At 48.7% G+C, this 13,992-nt stretch overlaps 1 protein-coding gene across 1 annotated transcript; it reads right to left on the bottom strand.

The window, feature by feature from the left end:
• Nucleotides 1–12,083: 12,083 nt before the first annotated feature.
• Nucleotides 12,084–13,634, bottom strand: KCNA10 (potassium voltage-gated channel subfamily A member 10). Its single transcript, XM_034769039.1, has one exon. It carries the CDS (start codon nucleotides 13,632–13,634, stop codon nucleotides 12,084–12,086), a length of 1,551 nt encoding a protein of 516 aa, XP_034624930.1.
• Nucleotides 13,635–13,992: the final 358 nt, after the last annotated feature.

Genomic DNA, 13,992 nt, shown 5'->3' with positions numbered 1-13,992 from the left:
TTTCCTTCTGACCCCCATTGGTTAGAGGTCAGCTCATGCCCTGAAGCAGGAGGGTTTATAGCCCTTCCAAACCTCTTGTGTTTTGGAATCTTGCTCTCCTAACTCTGAATATTCTTATCATTCTCCTAAATACCCACATATAAGTATTAGCCATATAAGTATTGTGACAAAGTTCCTCCTCTATCTTGATTATAATTATAATTATAAAAAAATTATAATTATAATTATAATTAATTATAATTTGATGGGTCCTGCACTTATTGGCAGATTTTCTTGCCTTAGAGATTCACCATGTGGGTTGGGGAACAGCCCAGAGACCTTCCCCTCTGGAAGAACCCACAGTCCAGGTCAATTGGGAGGTTTGGGGGGAACCCAGGCCCGCCCTCTACTCCGGGTTCCAGCCCAGGGCCCTGTGGACTGCAGCTGTCTATAGTGCCTCCTGTAACTGCTGCATGACAACTACAACTCCCTGGGCTACTTCCCCATGGCCTCCTCCAAACACCTTCCTTATTCTCACCACAGGATCTTCCTCCTGGTGTCTGATAACACTTGTGCTCCTCAGTCCTCCAGCAGCATACCCTCTCAGCTCCTTGCACCTCTTGCTCCCAGCTCCTCACACTCACACCACAAACTGAAGTGAGTTCCTTTTAAAACCCAGGTGCCCTGATTAGCCTGCCTTAATTGATTCTAGCAGCTTCTTCTTAATTGGCTCCAGGTGTCCTAATTAGCCTGCCTGCCTTAACTGGTTCTAGCAGGTTCCTGATTACTCTAGTGCAGCCCCTGCTCTGGTCACTCAGGGAACAGAAAACTACTCATCCAGTGACCAGTATATTTGCCCTCTACCAGACTCCTGTACCCCACTGGTCTGGGTCTGTCACAGTATTCAGATCTAAATATCCAATCCTTTTCCAAGCCGGTGAAGCTACCTTGTGGCAGTGAGTTCCCCAGGCCAAACAACGCATTGTTTTAAAAAAGTATTTCCTTCTCATGCACCCTCCTGCCAATGTACTTCAACACTGACTGGAGTGAGGGACTGATGTCCAGCAGTGGGCACACACACTTCAGTCTCTGTAGCCCACTTGATCTTTGGCCTCTCTGCTGAGGTTGCTAACAAAGCTCTGAATCAATGTCAGCTGCAGGGGTGGTTCTGTTGGTGGGGACACCTAGGAACTGGGCTAAGCCCCACCTGCCAGCGCATAGCCCTGGAGGGAGAGAAAGCTTAAGTTGCTACCTGCACTTCCCAGCTCAATTCTGAGGCAAACCCTCCGAGTGTGATGATCTACCTCCCATTAACTATCTGGGTCTATTTCTCTTAGGTGAACTTATGGGGCCAGATCCTCAGGTGGTGTAAATCAGCATAACTCCATTGGCTGCAGTGGAGCGGTGCCAGTTTACACCAGCCAAGGACCTGGCCCATACATTTTCTAGAATCTATCCCTACCCAACAGCGGAACTGTCTTCCTGTAATTAGTTTACTAGTCCATTGCACTCCTGGGATGCCTCTTACAATGGCTATAGTCCGTGGTGTAGATAGTCAGCACTGCTGGGTGCGATTCATTATGGCCTCGCACCTATGGGAACACATTTCACTAGTAGACACAATGTGGTTTATCAGGGTGAGGCAGTATCCTACCCCGTGTTATGGGGGTGGGGGGAAATGAGGCACAGAGCAGGAGTCAACTCACCCAAGGAGTCAGTGGCAGAGCCTGGAATAGACCTACAGTTCCTGACTCCCAAGCCAGTGCTCTGCCCACTAGACTGCACTGCCTCTGTGGAAGTGAACGTGAGCTACAAAAGGAATCCTCAGTGCCTCTTCCATTCTCTGATTTGGGCCACCATGGGGCCATATCCCCAGCAGGTGTAAATCACTGGAGCTTCATCCAAATCAAGAGATCAACACCGATTTGCACCACATTCTGGGGATCTGGCGCCTAGTGTCTGTGGCATTACACTGTCACCCGGTTGCAATCGCAGCTGGTTGAGAGTTTTCTTCCCTCGCGTCCTGCAGCCCTATGAATCTCCCAGCAAGCCGCGTGGGAGCCGGACGACTCTGGAACAGGAGCAAATGGGATTGTGAGGGGTTCAATCAGTGCCAGTCCCTGTGTCTGCGTAATAGTGGCATCAGCCAAGGTCAGTCAGATTCAGACAATGCCATGGAGAGAGACAGATCACATCAACCAAATGGGGAGCTGCACCTGATTGCCACCCCCCGCATCCTCTTCTTCTTGCCAAGTACATCTGATGCCGTTGGCCTTGGGGGGAGAGGAGGAGAGCATCTCTTTGCAGGAGTTTCCAGGGCTGCTGTCTCTTGCCTCCATCCTCATTACCCTCAGTAGGCTCAGTTTGGTTTTGTTGGCATTGCTCACTGAAGGATTGATGGTGTTTGCTTCAGGGCTTCATTCTTGGTCCCATGCCCCTTGTTATTTATGCTGTTTGCTTTGGAGGTCAGAGTTTTTAGTTCATCCCGGCCAGCGATCACATCTCGGCAGATGATAAATCATCCATCTCCCTCTCTCACCCCACCGATTCTGCTAACGAGATTCTGAACTTGGCCCCGTGTTTCCTTGAGTGAGATAACTGGCCACGTCTGGAGGAACTGTTAGGTTGTTCAAATAAGGGTCTCCACATCTGGTTTCTACACAGTTTTCACTGCTGCAGTTAAGGAGCCTACAGGTTGGAGGACATCTATCTTGAAGTGAATCAAACACCTTCTATGGCTTTACTATTTTGGGAGCCTGGCTATCAGTATTATTTGTATTGTGGTAGCATCTAGGAGTCCCTGTGGTGGACCAGAACCCCATTGTGCCAGGTGCTGGACAAACACCAAATAAGCAGAAAGCCCGTGCTCTAAGTGCTTACAATCTAAATCTTCCCTCTGTTTTCTAAGGCCAGCTGTGAGTCTTTAGTGGTTTGGGGCTTGTTGTAATTCACTTTATGCAGCCATTTCAATTGAAATCAGCCCAATAAACTGCAAACTCTATGCAATGTGCCTGCTAAATTGCTTGATTGAGACGAAACTGACCCACGGGTTTACCGCTTGCCTAGGTTAGTTTGCTGCTAGATGAAAGCGTTTTCCTGTGTGGATTTGAAAAACTTTGAAAGACTTTTCAGGCTGCGGATGGCTGCGGGTTTAGGACCCATCTAAAGGGAGGCAGCAGTGGGCATGCCCTGAGGCAGAAACATAGGCACCAAAGGAACAGTCACCCTGAAAACTTAGGTGCCGAGTGAGTTTAAGCACCTACAAGTCCCTAATGGGGACTTAGACACCTAAGCACCATTGTGGATCTGGGTCCACATGTATTTCTATTGATTTAATTGGGCTCTGAATTAGACCGTATGTTCTTGTAAGACTGAGCTACATATAAAGAGAAAAGATGCATACAATGGGTGTTAATTAAGACCTGATTGAGGACTGATGTCATATACTTATTAAAAAAGCCTGATTCCCCCTCATTATCCTAATGTAAATCAGGCATAATGGCATTGGGACTAATTCCCCGCTCACTCACTCTGGTGTAAATCAGGAGTAGCTGGAGATCCACCAGCACGTAGGGAGGATGAAAGGCGAAGCAAGCTTCATACGTTTCCTCCAGGAGAACTCACCTTTGAGACGTCTCCCTGGGAATTTGCCCTTTGTCTGCTTCAGCAGGCAGGGAGATTTTAGTGTGGCTATCCATCACCATTCAACAATGATAACCAGGAGGCAGCTCAGCTTAAAAATAGTAAGTGGCGCACCCAGGACAAAGGCAGATATTCTTGAAGTGTTCTTTCCTGAGCCCTTCATCTGTCACAGTGAGAAAAGTGTTCCTGAGCAGGCCCAAACCTCACTGCAGAACCAATGCCGCATTTGAGACCGTGTTTGAACAGCTCCATCCATTATTGTTATGGGCATGAGTGGTCCTCAGTTATTTACTAAAGTAGCACAGTGGGGCAAGTTAGTTTAACCTTACAGAGGGTCCGCCTGGCTGGTTTGTTTTGCAAGAACATTTCTCCCTGGTGCGAAACATTGTTTATAGCAGCTGTCAGTTGGTGGTACTCCCCGCCCCCAACTCTTTGTTCCTTCTTCTCTTTAGCTCTGGGTGCAAATGAAAAGCCAAGATTGAATAATGGGGAAGTGTCCAAAAGTTTGGATGCTTCCCCAAATCCCCCCCAAACATCACAGCGCAATCGCTTTCCTCCACTGAGATCTTGCTGGATGCAAGATGTTTGTGGGGAGAGCCATCCTCACGGCCTCTTCTGTGTCAACCCTATTCCAGAATAGCTTAGAGCAGCCTAGTGTCTGCTCTAATTTACGCTGGCTAGCAATATCCCTAAGTGGCTGGATGTCAGCTGGAGATTGCTGAACTGCAGCACAGTCTGGTCAGACCTCCTTTTCACTCCAACATCAGAGCTAAAGGGGAATGGATGGCGCATGGCTGGGAACATTGGTTTTGCACCAGCACCAGATGCCACTTTGTTCAATAGGCACCAAGTAATAACCAGAGGTGAAGGCTCCAGAGCCCAGTACCAGTTCTCTGCACCATCCCCTTATTTTCACCTGGCGCCGCTCACTATTGTTCAGAGAATGCAGATTCAGAGGGAAAGAACAAGTGGTGGCTACAGCCCCGGATGTAAGCTAACATGCTCGCATGCTGCCCCAACAGTCGACTGCTTTGTGCGTGCCATGGCCAGCTTGATCTGGCTCAGGTTATAAATCAGGTTATTCAGGGAGTCAGCCAGGAGTCAGTGTCAGGGAATTCTCCCATCAGGAATTCAGACCTTGGGTGCGAAATTGGCCAGTGCAGATAGTGGGGTTCCGGGTGCCGTATTTACCCAGAATGTGAGGTCAGGAAAGGAAGGACAGCCCAGCAGTTGAGGCAATAGGTGGGGACATAGGATACCTGGCTTCAATTCCTTGCTCTACCACAAGCTTTCCTGCAGGAGGCTGGGTAAGTCACTTGGGGCCAGATTTTTAAAGATCTTTAGGCACCTAACTCCCATTGAAATGAGTGGGAGATAGGCACCTAAATTCCTTTAGCAATCTGGCCCTTGGTCTCTCTGTGCCTCAGTTCCCCACCTGTAAAATGGGGATAACAGCACTGCCCGATGAGGATAAATACCTTAAGGAGTATGAGGTGTTCAGTTACTATGGTAATGGGGTCCCTGTGGTGAGAAGAGGGAGCCTGATCCGGCTCAGAAGAGGAGACTGGTTCTTGCGCATTCCCCTGCACTGTCATGGGGGCTAAATTGTACCTCTCACCTTTGTATTTTCATCCTTGGTTGGGAAGCAGAAGGAAAAAGGGCTGGAACATCCCCAGTGGCCATCAGGGAGGCCCTACCCCTGGCTGCAAAGCCCAGAAAGGGACTGAAGCTGCCTGGTACAGAGGGTATCAACATGAGGTAAGCAGGGATGAGGAGGACTTGGAGTGCAGGGCCTCCCTGAATCTTCGTCTATGAGACGCCGAGACCCAGTCTCCATAGGAGTGAGGCTGAAAGGGAGCACAGAGCTCTCATTAGGGGGATGAGGACTCTGCTTAATCCTGTCCCAGCCACCCCCCAACCCCCACCCCTTTTCTTCTGAGCACCACCCCACCACACCCCTTTTCTCCCTGGCCACACCCCCACCCCACCCCTTTTCCCCATGGCCACACGCCACCCCTTTTCTCCCTGGCCACACCCACACCTCACCCCCGTTCTCCCCGGCCACACCCCAACCCCTTTTCTCCCCAGCTACACCCANCGGCCACACCCCCACCCCTCCCCTTTTCTCCCCAGCCACTCCCCAACCCCCACCCCTTTTCTTCTGAGCACCACCCCCACCCCACCCCTTTTCTCCCTAGCCACACCCCCACACCCCTTTTCTCCCCAGTCACACCCACACTCCACCCCTTTTCACATGGCCACATCCCCCATCCCTTTTCTCCCCAGCTACACCCATACCCCACCCCTTTTTCCCATGGCCGCACCCCCACCCCACCCTTTTTTCCCCAGCCACATCCACACCCCTCCCCTTTTCTCCCCAGCCACACTCACACCCCACCCCTTTTCTCCCCAGGAGCATAGGGGAGTAGTGCTAATTTATTATCCCTCAGTGCAGACACTGCACCTGGGGACAGATTTTCATGTGATCAGCCCCCACACTGAAGGCCAGATATTTAAGAGTGCTCAGCACCCAACGTGTCCTCGCTGTGCTGAGCTCTTGGAGACAACCCCAGCCTTCGTATTTAGCCTACGACCTCACCCATTGCCTCCCTGGCAGTATGGTCTTGCATCCCCCACTGAGCACCACACCTGATCAAGCCCTAAACATCCTTGTTCAATTTCTAAGTAACTCCCAGTCCATCATCCCAGCGAGATACTCCAGGCAGTGCATTTTAGGAAAGTTTATTGCACTTTTTGGGTAATTAAAGCCAATAGGCCTCTTATCCTACAACACTACTCCAGACTTGCTAGAATCACCCATAAAGGCGCTTGCTTCTCTCATCCCATCCCTCGTTGTTCTCTTTGTCACTGGGCATTAGACAGGCAGAAGGTATCCGTCTCTTTTCACTCTTGAGTTGGCTGCTTGGAACATGAAACAGCCGCTGTGACATCTGTAAGCAGCAGCACAGCAAAATAGCCCGTGCCCTTTGTCATGAGATCAGACAGGGACAGCACTGTGCAGGCCAACTACAACGCCAGGCCTCTAGATCGGAGGAAATACATTTCCTCAGCAAAAGGTTTGTTGTTTCGTTAGCGCCTGGGGAACTAAGAGGACAGCTCCGGCAGGAGCAGCTGTTCTCTGTTTACCCATTTAATTACTTCTGCATAATCAGAGTGCAATGCTAGAGCACCCCTACTTTATTCACCACAGATCGGGCTCCTACATTTTATACCCACCTTGCCAGTTCCTAGGGCCGAACAGAGAAGGATTAGCAGAGTCCTCTCTGCACAGGCTGCAGGGTGTATGCCTGCCACAGACCCACCTGATATCTGGATAGATCTGTACTCCAATCAAGACCCAGCTGTGCTGCAGATGTGCCCAGCTGCATACATGCCACTGCTGATCCAGCTGCAGAAATGACCATCTTACAGTGCTACACAATAAAGAGAGGATTACTTGTTTTCTTGGGGCTCTCTCTTTCTCCAGGTTTTGTTTTTTTCTCTCCTCCATTATATGCTAACAGGGGTAATGAGAGGTTTCTGCCTTGGGCTTTAGAACAGTCCCAGGTGAACAATGTCCTGGGCAATTGATTTTTCCTGAGGCAAGGATGCTGAGGATCTGTCAAAGCTGGAGTTTTTAGCATAAGTTAACCCATTGCCAGTTAACTCAGAACATGCAACACATCTGTGAAGACTAGTTGTGGATAATTTGCACACATTTGATCAGGGCTACAAACAAACATTGTTCTTTACCCAAGGGATCAACCCAGCCCAAGTAAACCACAAATATGTATCACCTGAAATGAATTTCTGCAGAGTATCCAGACTGGCAATCAATAAATTCGAGGTAAAAATGTCCAGGGAAGATAAGCCTTTGGTGAGAGTATCACATGCTGACATTTCACAGGGCTGCCTGTTGAACCTCTCCTGATTTTCACTGGGGCTTCCCAGACCCCCAGGTCGAAACGGAGTCTTGGAAATAAGGAAGCGTTCTTTGAAACCAGCTGCACTGATTGACTCTCAGAAGCGGTGCATTCAGAGTAGCACTGGTTACCAGCTGCATCTTGGAAAAGGAAGAGGCTCATGATGAAGAAAGCACTGGACGGGGGGCCAAATCCACAAAGGGACTAAGGAGATGCAAGGTCTGGCTTTTAGGTGCCTAGCCACCCAGTGGAATCCACAAATCTCGAGATAACTATCCAGGATCCCTATACATCCCATGAGGAGAGACAGGCACCTACGAATGGGATCCACACAAGCCAGGATGCTATCCCTGGAGTTATCTCAGCTATCCAATGGAAGATGCTGAGGAAAGGGGAGTGTCCTAAGCCCCACCCTTGTCAGGAAGTTTGGCATGTAAGTCCTTTCGTGGGTCTGGGCCTGAGAGCCGGAAGATACTAGGTGAAATCCTGGCTCTACAGAGATCAACAGCAAAACTCCCGCTGACTTCCAGGGTCCAGGATTTCACCCCCTGGATTCTAATCTTGGCTCTGCCACTGACTCACCATGTGACCCCATTTACTCACCTCTCCAGATACGTATTTGTAAAGCATTTACCCTCTGCAAGGCAGGGAAGCGGGGACTCTACACCAGCCCCAAAGGGGGTGCAGTGTGTGCTTCCTTCTGCAGATGGCCAGCTCTGCCCTAGCCTAGCAGAGCTGGCCATCCTTGCAGAGGCTTGCACTCTTGGGAGTACACCCTGTTCTCAGGGGAGCACGGAGAGTGCAATTCCAGCCACTGCCAGCAGTGGGTGGTAGTGCTAAAGAAGAAAGCTTGCCCCTTTTCCTACCATGCAGGCTTTCCCAGGGGCCGGGTGCAATGTATGCTGAGAAATTCCTGTTTTGTGCCTGCCTGTTTGCTGAATTTTCACCTAAAACATCCCTCCCTCTCTGGCCCAGAAAGAGCAGCAATCATGCCAGCCACATGACGCACCTTAACATGGACCAGTTATGTCTGTCAAACTGATCTTCACACAAAAGCTGCAGTGTTTGAATTGAACTAGCTAGCTAATGTGCCCTCTAACAGATCTGTCACATCTCTGATTCACCAGGCTGTGCCTCGCACCAGCGTCGCTTCCTTATGCTTTGACACTAAAAGCAACAGAATTACATTGGAGCATTAATTCTGGAGCAAGAGTATAAGAATAGCTGAGGAGCTGCTCCCCCACAACCACACATACACCCACTGGAATCAGCAGGCCCCAACTGCTCTCATTCATCCCAGTTTACATCAAGAGTCACACCACTGGCCCTGATTCCTATCTCACTCCCCCTGGGATAAATCGGGAATAACTCCATTGGGTCCAATTCTTAGGGTTGCACCTATTGTCCCTCTTTTGAGGTGGCTGCCCTGGGAGATGTGTAAAAGGATTCAGGGCACACTGCCAGCTGTCCTGGATGTCCTGGGATTTGTACCTAGAGGTGGTAGCCCTACTGATTCATTTAGAAACATTTCATTTCGGACATTTTGAAAGGAAACATTTAAATTTTTCATTTTAAAAAAGCGTTCTGGCTAAAAATATAGTTGTTGTTTGTTTTTAAAGGGTGGAAAAACACCTGAAAACAACCCAAAACAAAAAACTGGAAAAAAAAATCCGTTTCAGTTGAACCAAACCGGTTTTTCAGTTCAACCTCTGAGCCTAAAAAATAAATTATTTACTCCGCTCTGTTCCCCACAGAGTAACTTAGAGCAGCTCACAGGCTTCTGATTTGGCTGAGGGTAAGGGGAGCTTACAGCTACCTCTCCCCTTCCACTACCCCAGATTCTGAACTGGTCACAGCTCTGTTGTGTGGAGGATCTGGTCCAGAGTTCAGAAGCAAGGAAGAGATGGGGGAGTCCGAGAGGAGGCCCTGAGGAAAAGAGAGAGATGGAGAGTGAGTGAGAGAGACACACAGAGGGTGACTGCAAAATAATAAAGGGGGTGAAGGACAAAGAAAGGAAGTAAAAGAAAAATTAATGGAAGATAAAAGGAGAACTTGAAATACAGAAATGGGGAAAGGGGCAAACAGCAGGAAGTGATATAGCACCATGGCAGAATTCGACTTAGATTGTAAGCTCTTTGGGGCAGAGACTGTCTTTAGGCTCTGTGCCTGTACAGCACCTGGCCTAATGGAGTCCTGGGGCATGACTGGAGCTTCTAGGCACAATGGTAAATAATAACTTTCCAGTAGACTCAGCAACCAACCTGCATCTAACATCCTGAGCACTGGCCCTGACTGGTGCTGAGCCCCCATCTCATTGGCCTGAGCTAAAACCCAGACAAAAGGTTCCCCTTGATTTCCAGGGGGTTGGATCAGGCCCTAAAGTGATACAGTCAACTTCTACTTATCCCATATTTTAAATGTTGTGGGAAAAAAATTCTGTAAAACCCCAAAGCCAATAGAAATGTTTCCAGAACCACCAATGAGGCCAATCGCTTGTGAACCAATCCATTTGTTTTCCAAATTGGAACGAAAAGTCAAAATTTCACAATTTACCTCAGAACAGAAATTCTAATGTGGAAACATCAAAAAGTTTCATTTCTATAATGTCAAAACACTATAATATAAAAATGCAATTATACATACTATTAAATATGATCTATATTGCAATTCATATTTTGATATATTTTAATATAAAAGTCAAAACAAAATGAATCAAAACGTCAAAACATTTAATCTTATCGTTTTAAATTATTGAAATGAAACGAACATTGAAATGGTTCATTTAGATTTTCTCCCATCAAATATGTTGTCAAAATTGACATGTTGCTGCAAAACATTTCTGTTTCAACTAAACTGTATTTTCGGATGGAAAACTGTTGTGTCAAACTTTGTAACTACAATGGTAGTTAAGCTCTGGAATAGGCTTCCAACAGAGGTTGCGGAATACCCATCGCTGAGGGGTTTTTAAACATAGGTTAGACAAACACCTGCCAGGTATGCTCTAGATTATTTGGCCCTGCCTCAGCGCAGGGGGCTGAAGTAGATGACCTCTCGAGGTCCCTTCCAGGCTGACATTTCTAGGATTCTAAATTTTTCTATCCTGGGTACTTACATGGCTCTCAACATTGTAGCATCAGAGAACCTCACAATCTTTTAATGTATTTATCCTCATAAAACCCCTGTGAGGCTGGCCAGTGCCATTGTACAGATGGGGAACTGAGGCACAGAGAGACTAAATGACTCACCCAAGGCCACACAGGCAGTCTGTGGCAGAGCAGGGAACTGAATCCAGGTCTCCCAAGTCTCAAGCTAGTGCTCTAACCAGTGAACAACCCTCCTCCATGGCGCCCCCTTGTGGCCCAAGAGGGTACTCCTCACCTTGTTGCAGTGTCTTCAACGTTGCCACCTCTCACAGGTCCAATGAAGTAATGCTTTAGCCCTCTGGCTAAAGAGCACCGGAGTCCCAACCCTTCCGGAATATTAAAGTCCAAACAAAAAGGAAAGCTACAAACTCAAAACTAGGGCTGTCCAATGAGTCTTCAGCTGGGTGCCACCCCTCTACTCAGGGCTGCCATCCTGTTAGTCAATTTTCCTGGGCCCAGTTGTCCCATCCACCAGGAGGACTTGTCCAGACAGCAAGCTCTCTCTGACTGTTGGCTGAAACCAGACATCCCTCACCAAGGAAGAAGCAATGCAGAGCTGAGCTCTGCTCTGTTTCCTGGTCAGTCTCAGACTGACCTGGGTCTTCTCCTTTTAACGCCTCTCTCCGCACCTGACATTTGCTGCAGGTGTAGGAGGGTAGAAGGAGACAGATGGGACCACAAGTCCTCGTTAAGACTCTCCTGACCAGTATGGAGCTTGTGTGCCCCATCACAGCACTCTTCTTTATACCCATTTTGCACAGCTGTGAACAACAACAAAACTTACAAACCGGTGGAGAGTCAGCCACAAGGTCTAAGGTATTGAAGAATCAGGTTCCTCTGTGCTTTGAGAATCCATCCACTTAAGGCCGAACCTGTTACGGTCACAGCTGCTCCTTTCAGCAGCATGGCCTAGTGGATCATGCACTGGACTGGGCCTCAGGAGAGCTGTTTTCTGTTCCTACCACTGCCATGCTGGGTGACCTTGGGGAAGTCACTTTGCCTCTCTGGCCTTAGTTTCCCTGTCTCTAAATTGGCAATAAGGTAGCTGAGCTCATTGGAGAAGCGCTTTGAGATCTACAGATGAAAAGAGATCAGTATTAGCTTTACTATCTACCACATGCTCACGTTAGGAAACAAGTTTAAATTTCCAAGCAGAGAAGCGAAATGCTGAGCATCGGACAATGAAACAGGTCGGTGGGGAGAGATAAGAAAAAGACCATGTTTATTTGAACGGCCACAGGAAACCGGAGAATTGCAAAATGTCTACCCTCCCCCCCCCCCAAAAAAAGCATACTGTGTTTTTAAAAAAAATTACAGAGTGCTGATGGTTTACACCCAATTCGTTTATCAAATCCATTCTGATACCAGGCAGTCCCTTCAAGCCCATGATCTGTTATCATTTCCTGGGCTTGTCATGGTCACAACCCCCATTGGTTTTGTTCAAGGACTCCATGCTGCCATTGGCCGCGGCCACGCTTGTAAGTATTTTCTCCACTTCCTTGGGTAGAATCTGCTTCTCCTCATTCTCCGTCTCCCTGTGGTAGAAATAGTTAAAGTTGGAGACGATGACCGGGACAGGGAGCGCAATGGTTAACACCCCCGCAATAGCACACAGGGTCCCCACTATCTTCCCACCTAACGTGGTAGGGCACATGTCTCCATAGCCGACAGTTGTCATGGTGACCACGGCCCACCAGAACCCATCAGGGATGCTGGAGAAATGAGACTGTGGCTCGTCCACCTCCGCAAAGTAGATGGCGCTGGAGAAGAGGATGACTCCGATGAAGAGGAAGAAGATGAGCAAGCCCAGCTCTCGCATGCTGGCCTTGAGGGTCTGCCCCAGGATCTGCAGGCCCTTGGAATGCCGCGAGAGCTTGAAGATGCGGAAGACCCGGACCAGGCGGATGATCCTCAGTATGGCCAGGGACATGTTCTGCTGCCCGTTTTGTTCGCTCTGCTGGACCAGCTCAGTAGTGAGGGTCACAAAGTAAGGAATGATGGACACAATGTCGATGATGTTCATGATGTTCCTGAAGAACGCGGCCTTGCTGGGGCAGACCACGAATCTGACGAAGAGCTCAAATGAGAACCAGATGATGCAGGCTGTCTCTATGACAAAGAAGGGGTCCGTGAAGGTGCTCGGGGCCAAGTTGGCTTTGGTCAAGTTGTTAGTGGCGTCCTTGATGGCCTTGAACTCCCGTTCCTCCCTGAACTCGGGCAAGGTCTCCACGCAGAAGATGATGATGGAAATAACGATGACCAAGACTGAGACCAAAGCCACACCCCTGGCCGCACTGGAGCTTTCGGGGTACTCAAACAGCAGCCAGAACTGCCTGTGAAAATCATTCGTGGGCAGAAGTGTCTCGGGGTCCTTGATGAACCCTTCATCTTCCCTGAACTGGTCCATGGCTTCATTGCCCAGCTCATAGAAGGTGATTTCATCAGCAAAGACATCTATGGGGACATTGGCTGGGCGCCGGATTTTCCCACCGGACTGGTAGTAGTAGAGGATCCCGTCGAAACTGGGCCTGTTCCTGTCAAAGAAATACTCGTTTCTCATGGAGTCAAAGTAGCGCATCCGCTTCTCCGGGTCCCCGAGTAGCGTCTCCGGGAACTGATTGAGGGTTTTGAGCTGCGTCTCGAACCTCAGCCCAGCAATGTTGATGATGACTCTCTGTTCGCCCTCGTCCATGCCCTCCCGCTCCCCCATCAGGTGCTCGCCGAACTCAGCAGAGAACTTGGAGAAGATGGTCTCATTGTTGGTGTTCTCGCTATTGAGGAGGATTCTCCAGTGGGGCAAGAGGCTGGCACAGCTGGGATGCCCTTTCTGTAATTGGGCAGCAGTGCTGAAGTCGTTTGAATAACAAGGATCTTCCATTATCTCATCAGTGTTGTCGAAACTGACTAGTGCCACCTCCATCTCCTTCCAACTGGACACTTCCATCATACAGTAATCAGATTAGCAGCATAAATCCCGGGGTCAGATACCAGCAGCTTGCGTCTTTCCCACGCTATGATGATCTGCAAGCAAACAGACAGAGAGACGGAGATGAATTATGTATATGTGTGTCACTTCCTCCTTGCATGCAAAGAATAAAATAGATCTGAGACCAGGATAACCTTTTTTTTATTTAACAAAAATTAATTGCACTTAGTGATAATACTTTCATCGTCTCTTTCACCCAAGGACTTTGCAAGGTGCTTTGCATGCATTCATTATTGCATTTCACCCTCACAATACAGCTTATAGTGCCCAAGGTTAAGGCAGTAGCAAAGCCTGGGATAGAACCCAGGAGTCCTGGTTG

This window comes from Trachemys scripta, chromosome 4, assembly GCF_013100865.1.
Source record: "Trachemys scripta elegans isolate TJP31775 chromosome 4, CAS_Tse_1.0, whole genome shotgun sequence".
In the NCBI taxonomy this organism is placed as follows: domain Eukaryota; kingdom Metazoa; phylum Chordata; order Testudines; family Emydidae; genus Trachemys; species Trachemys scripta.
This window is presented reverse-complemented; position numbering and strand designations above follow the sequence as displayed.

What these genes read in the sequence shown, in the direction of transcription:
- KCNA10 (XM_034769039.1), bottom strand. Translation starts at nt 13,634, where the DNA reads ATGATGGAAGTGTCCAGTTGGAAGGAGATGGAGGTGGCACTAGTCAGT.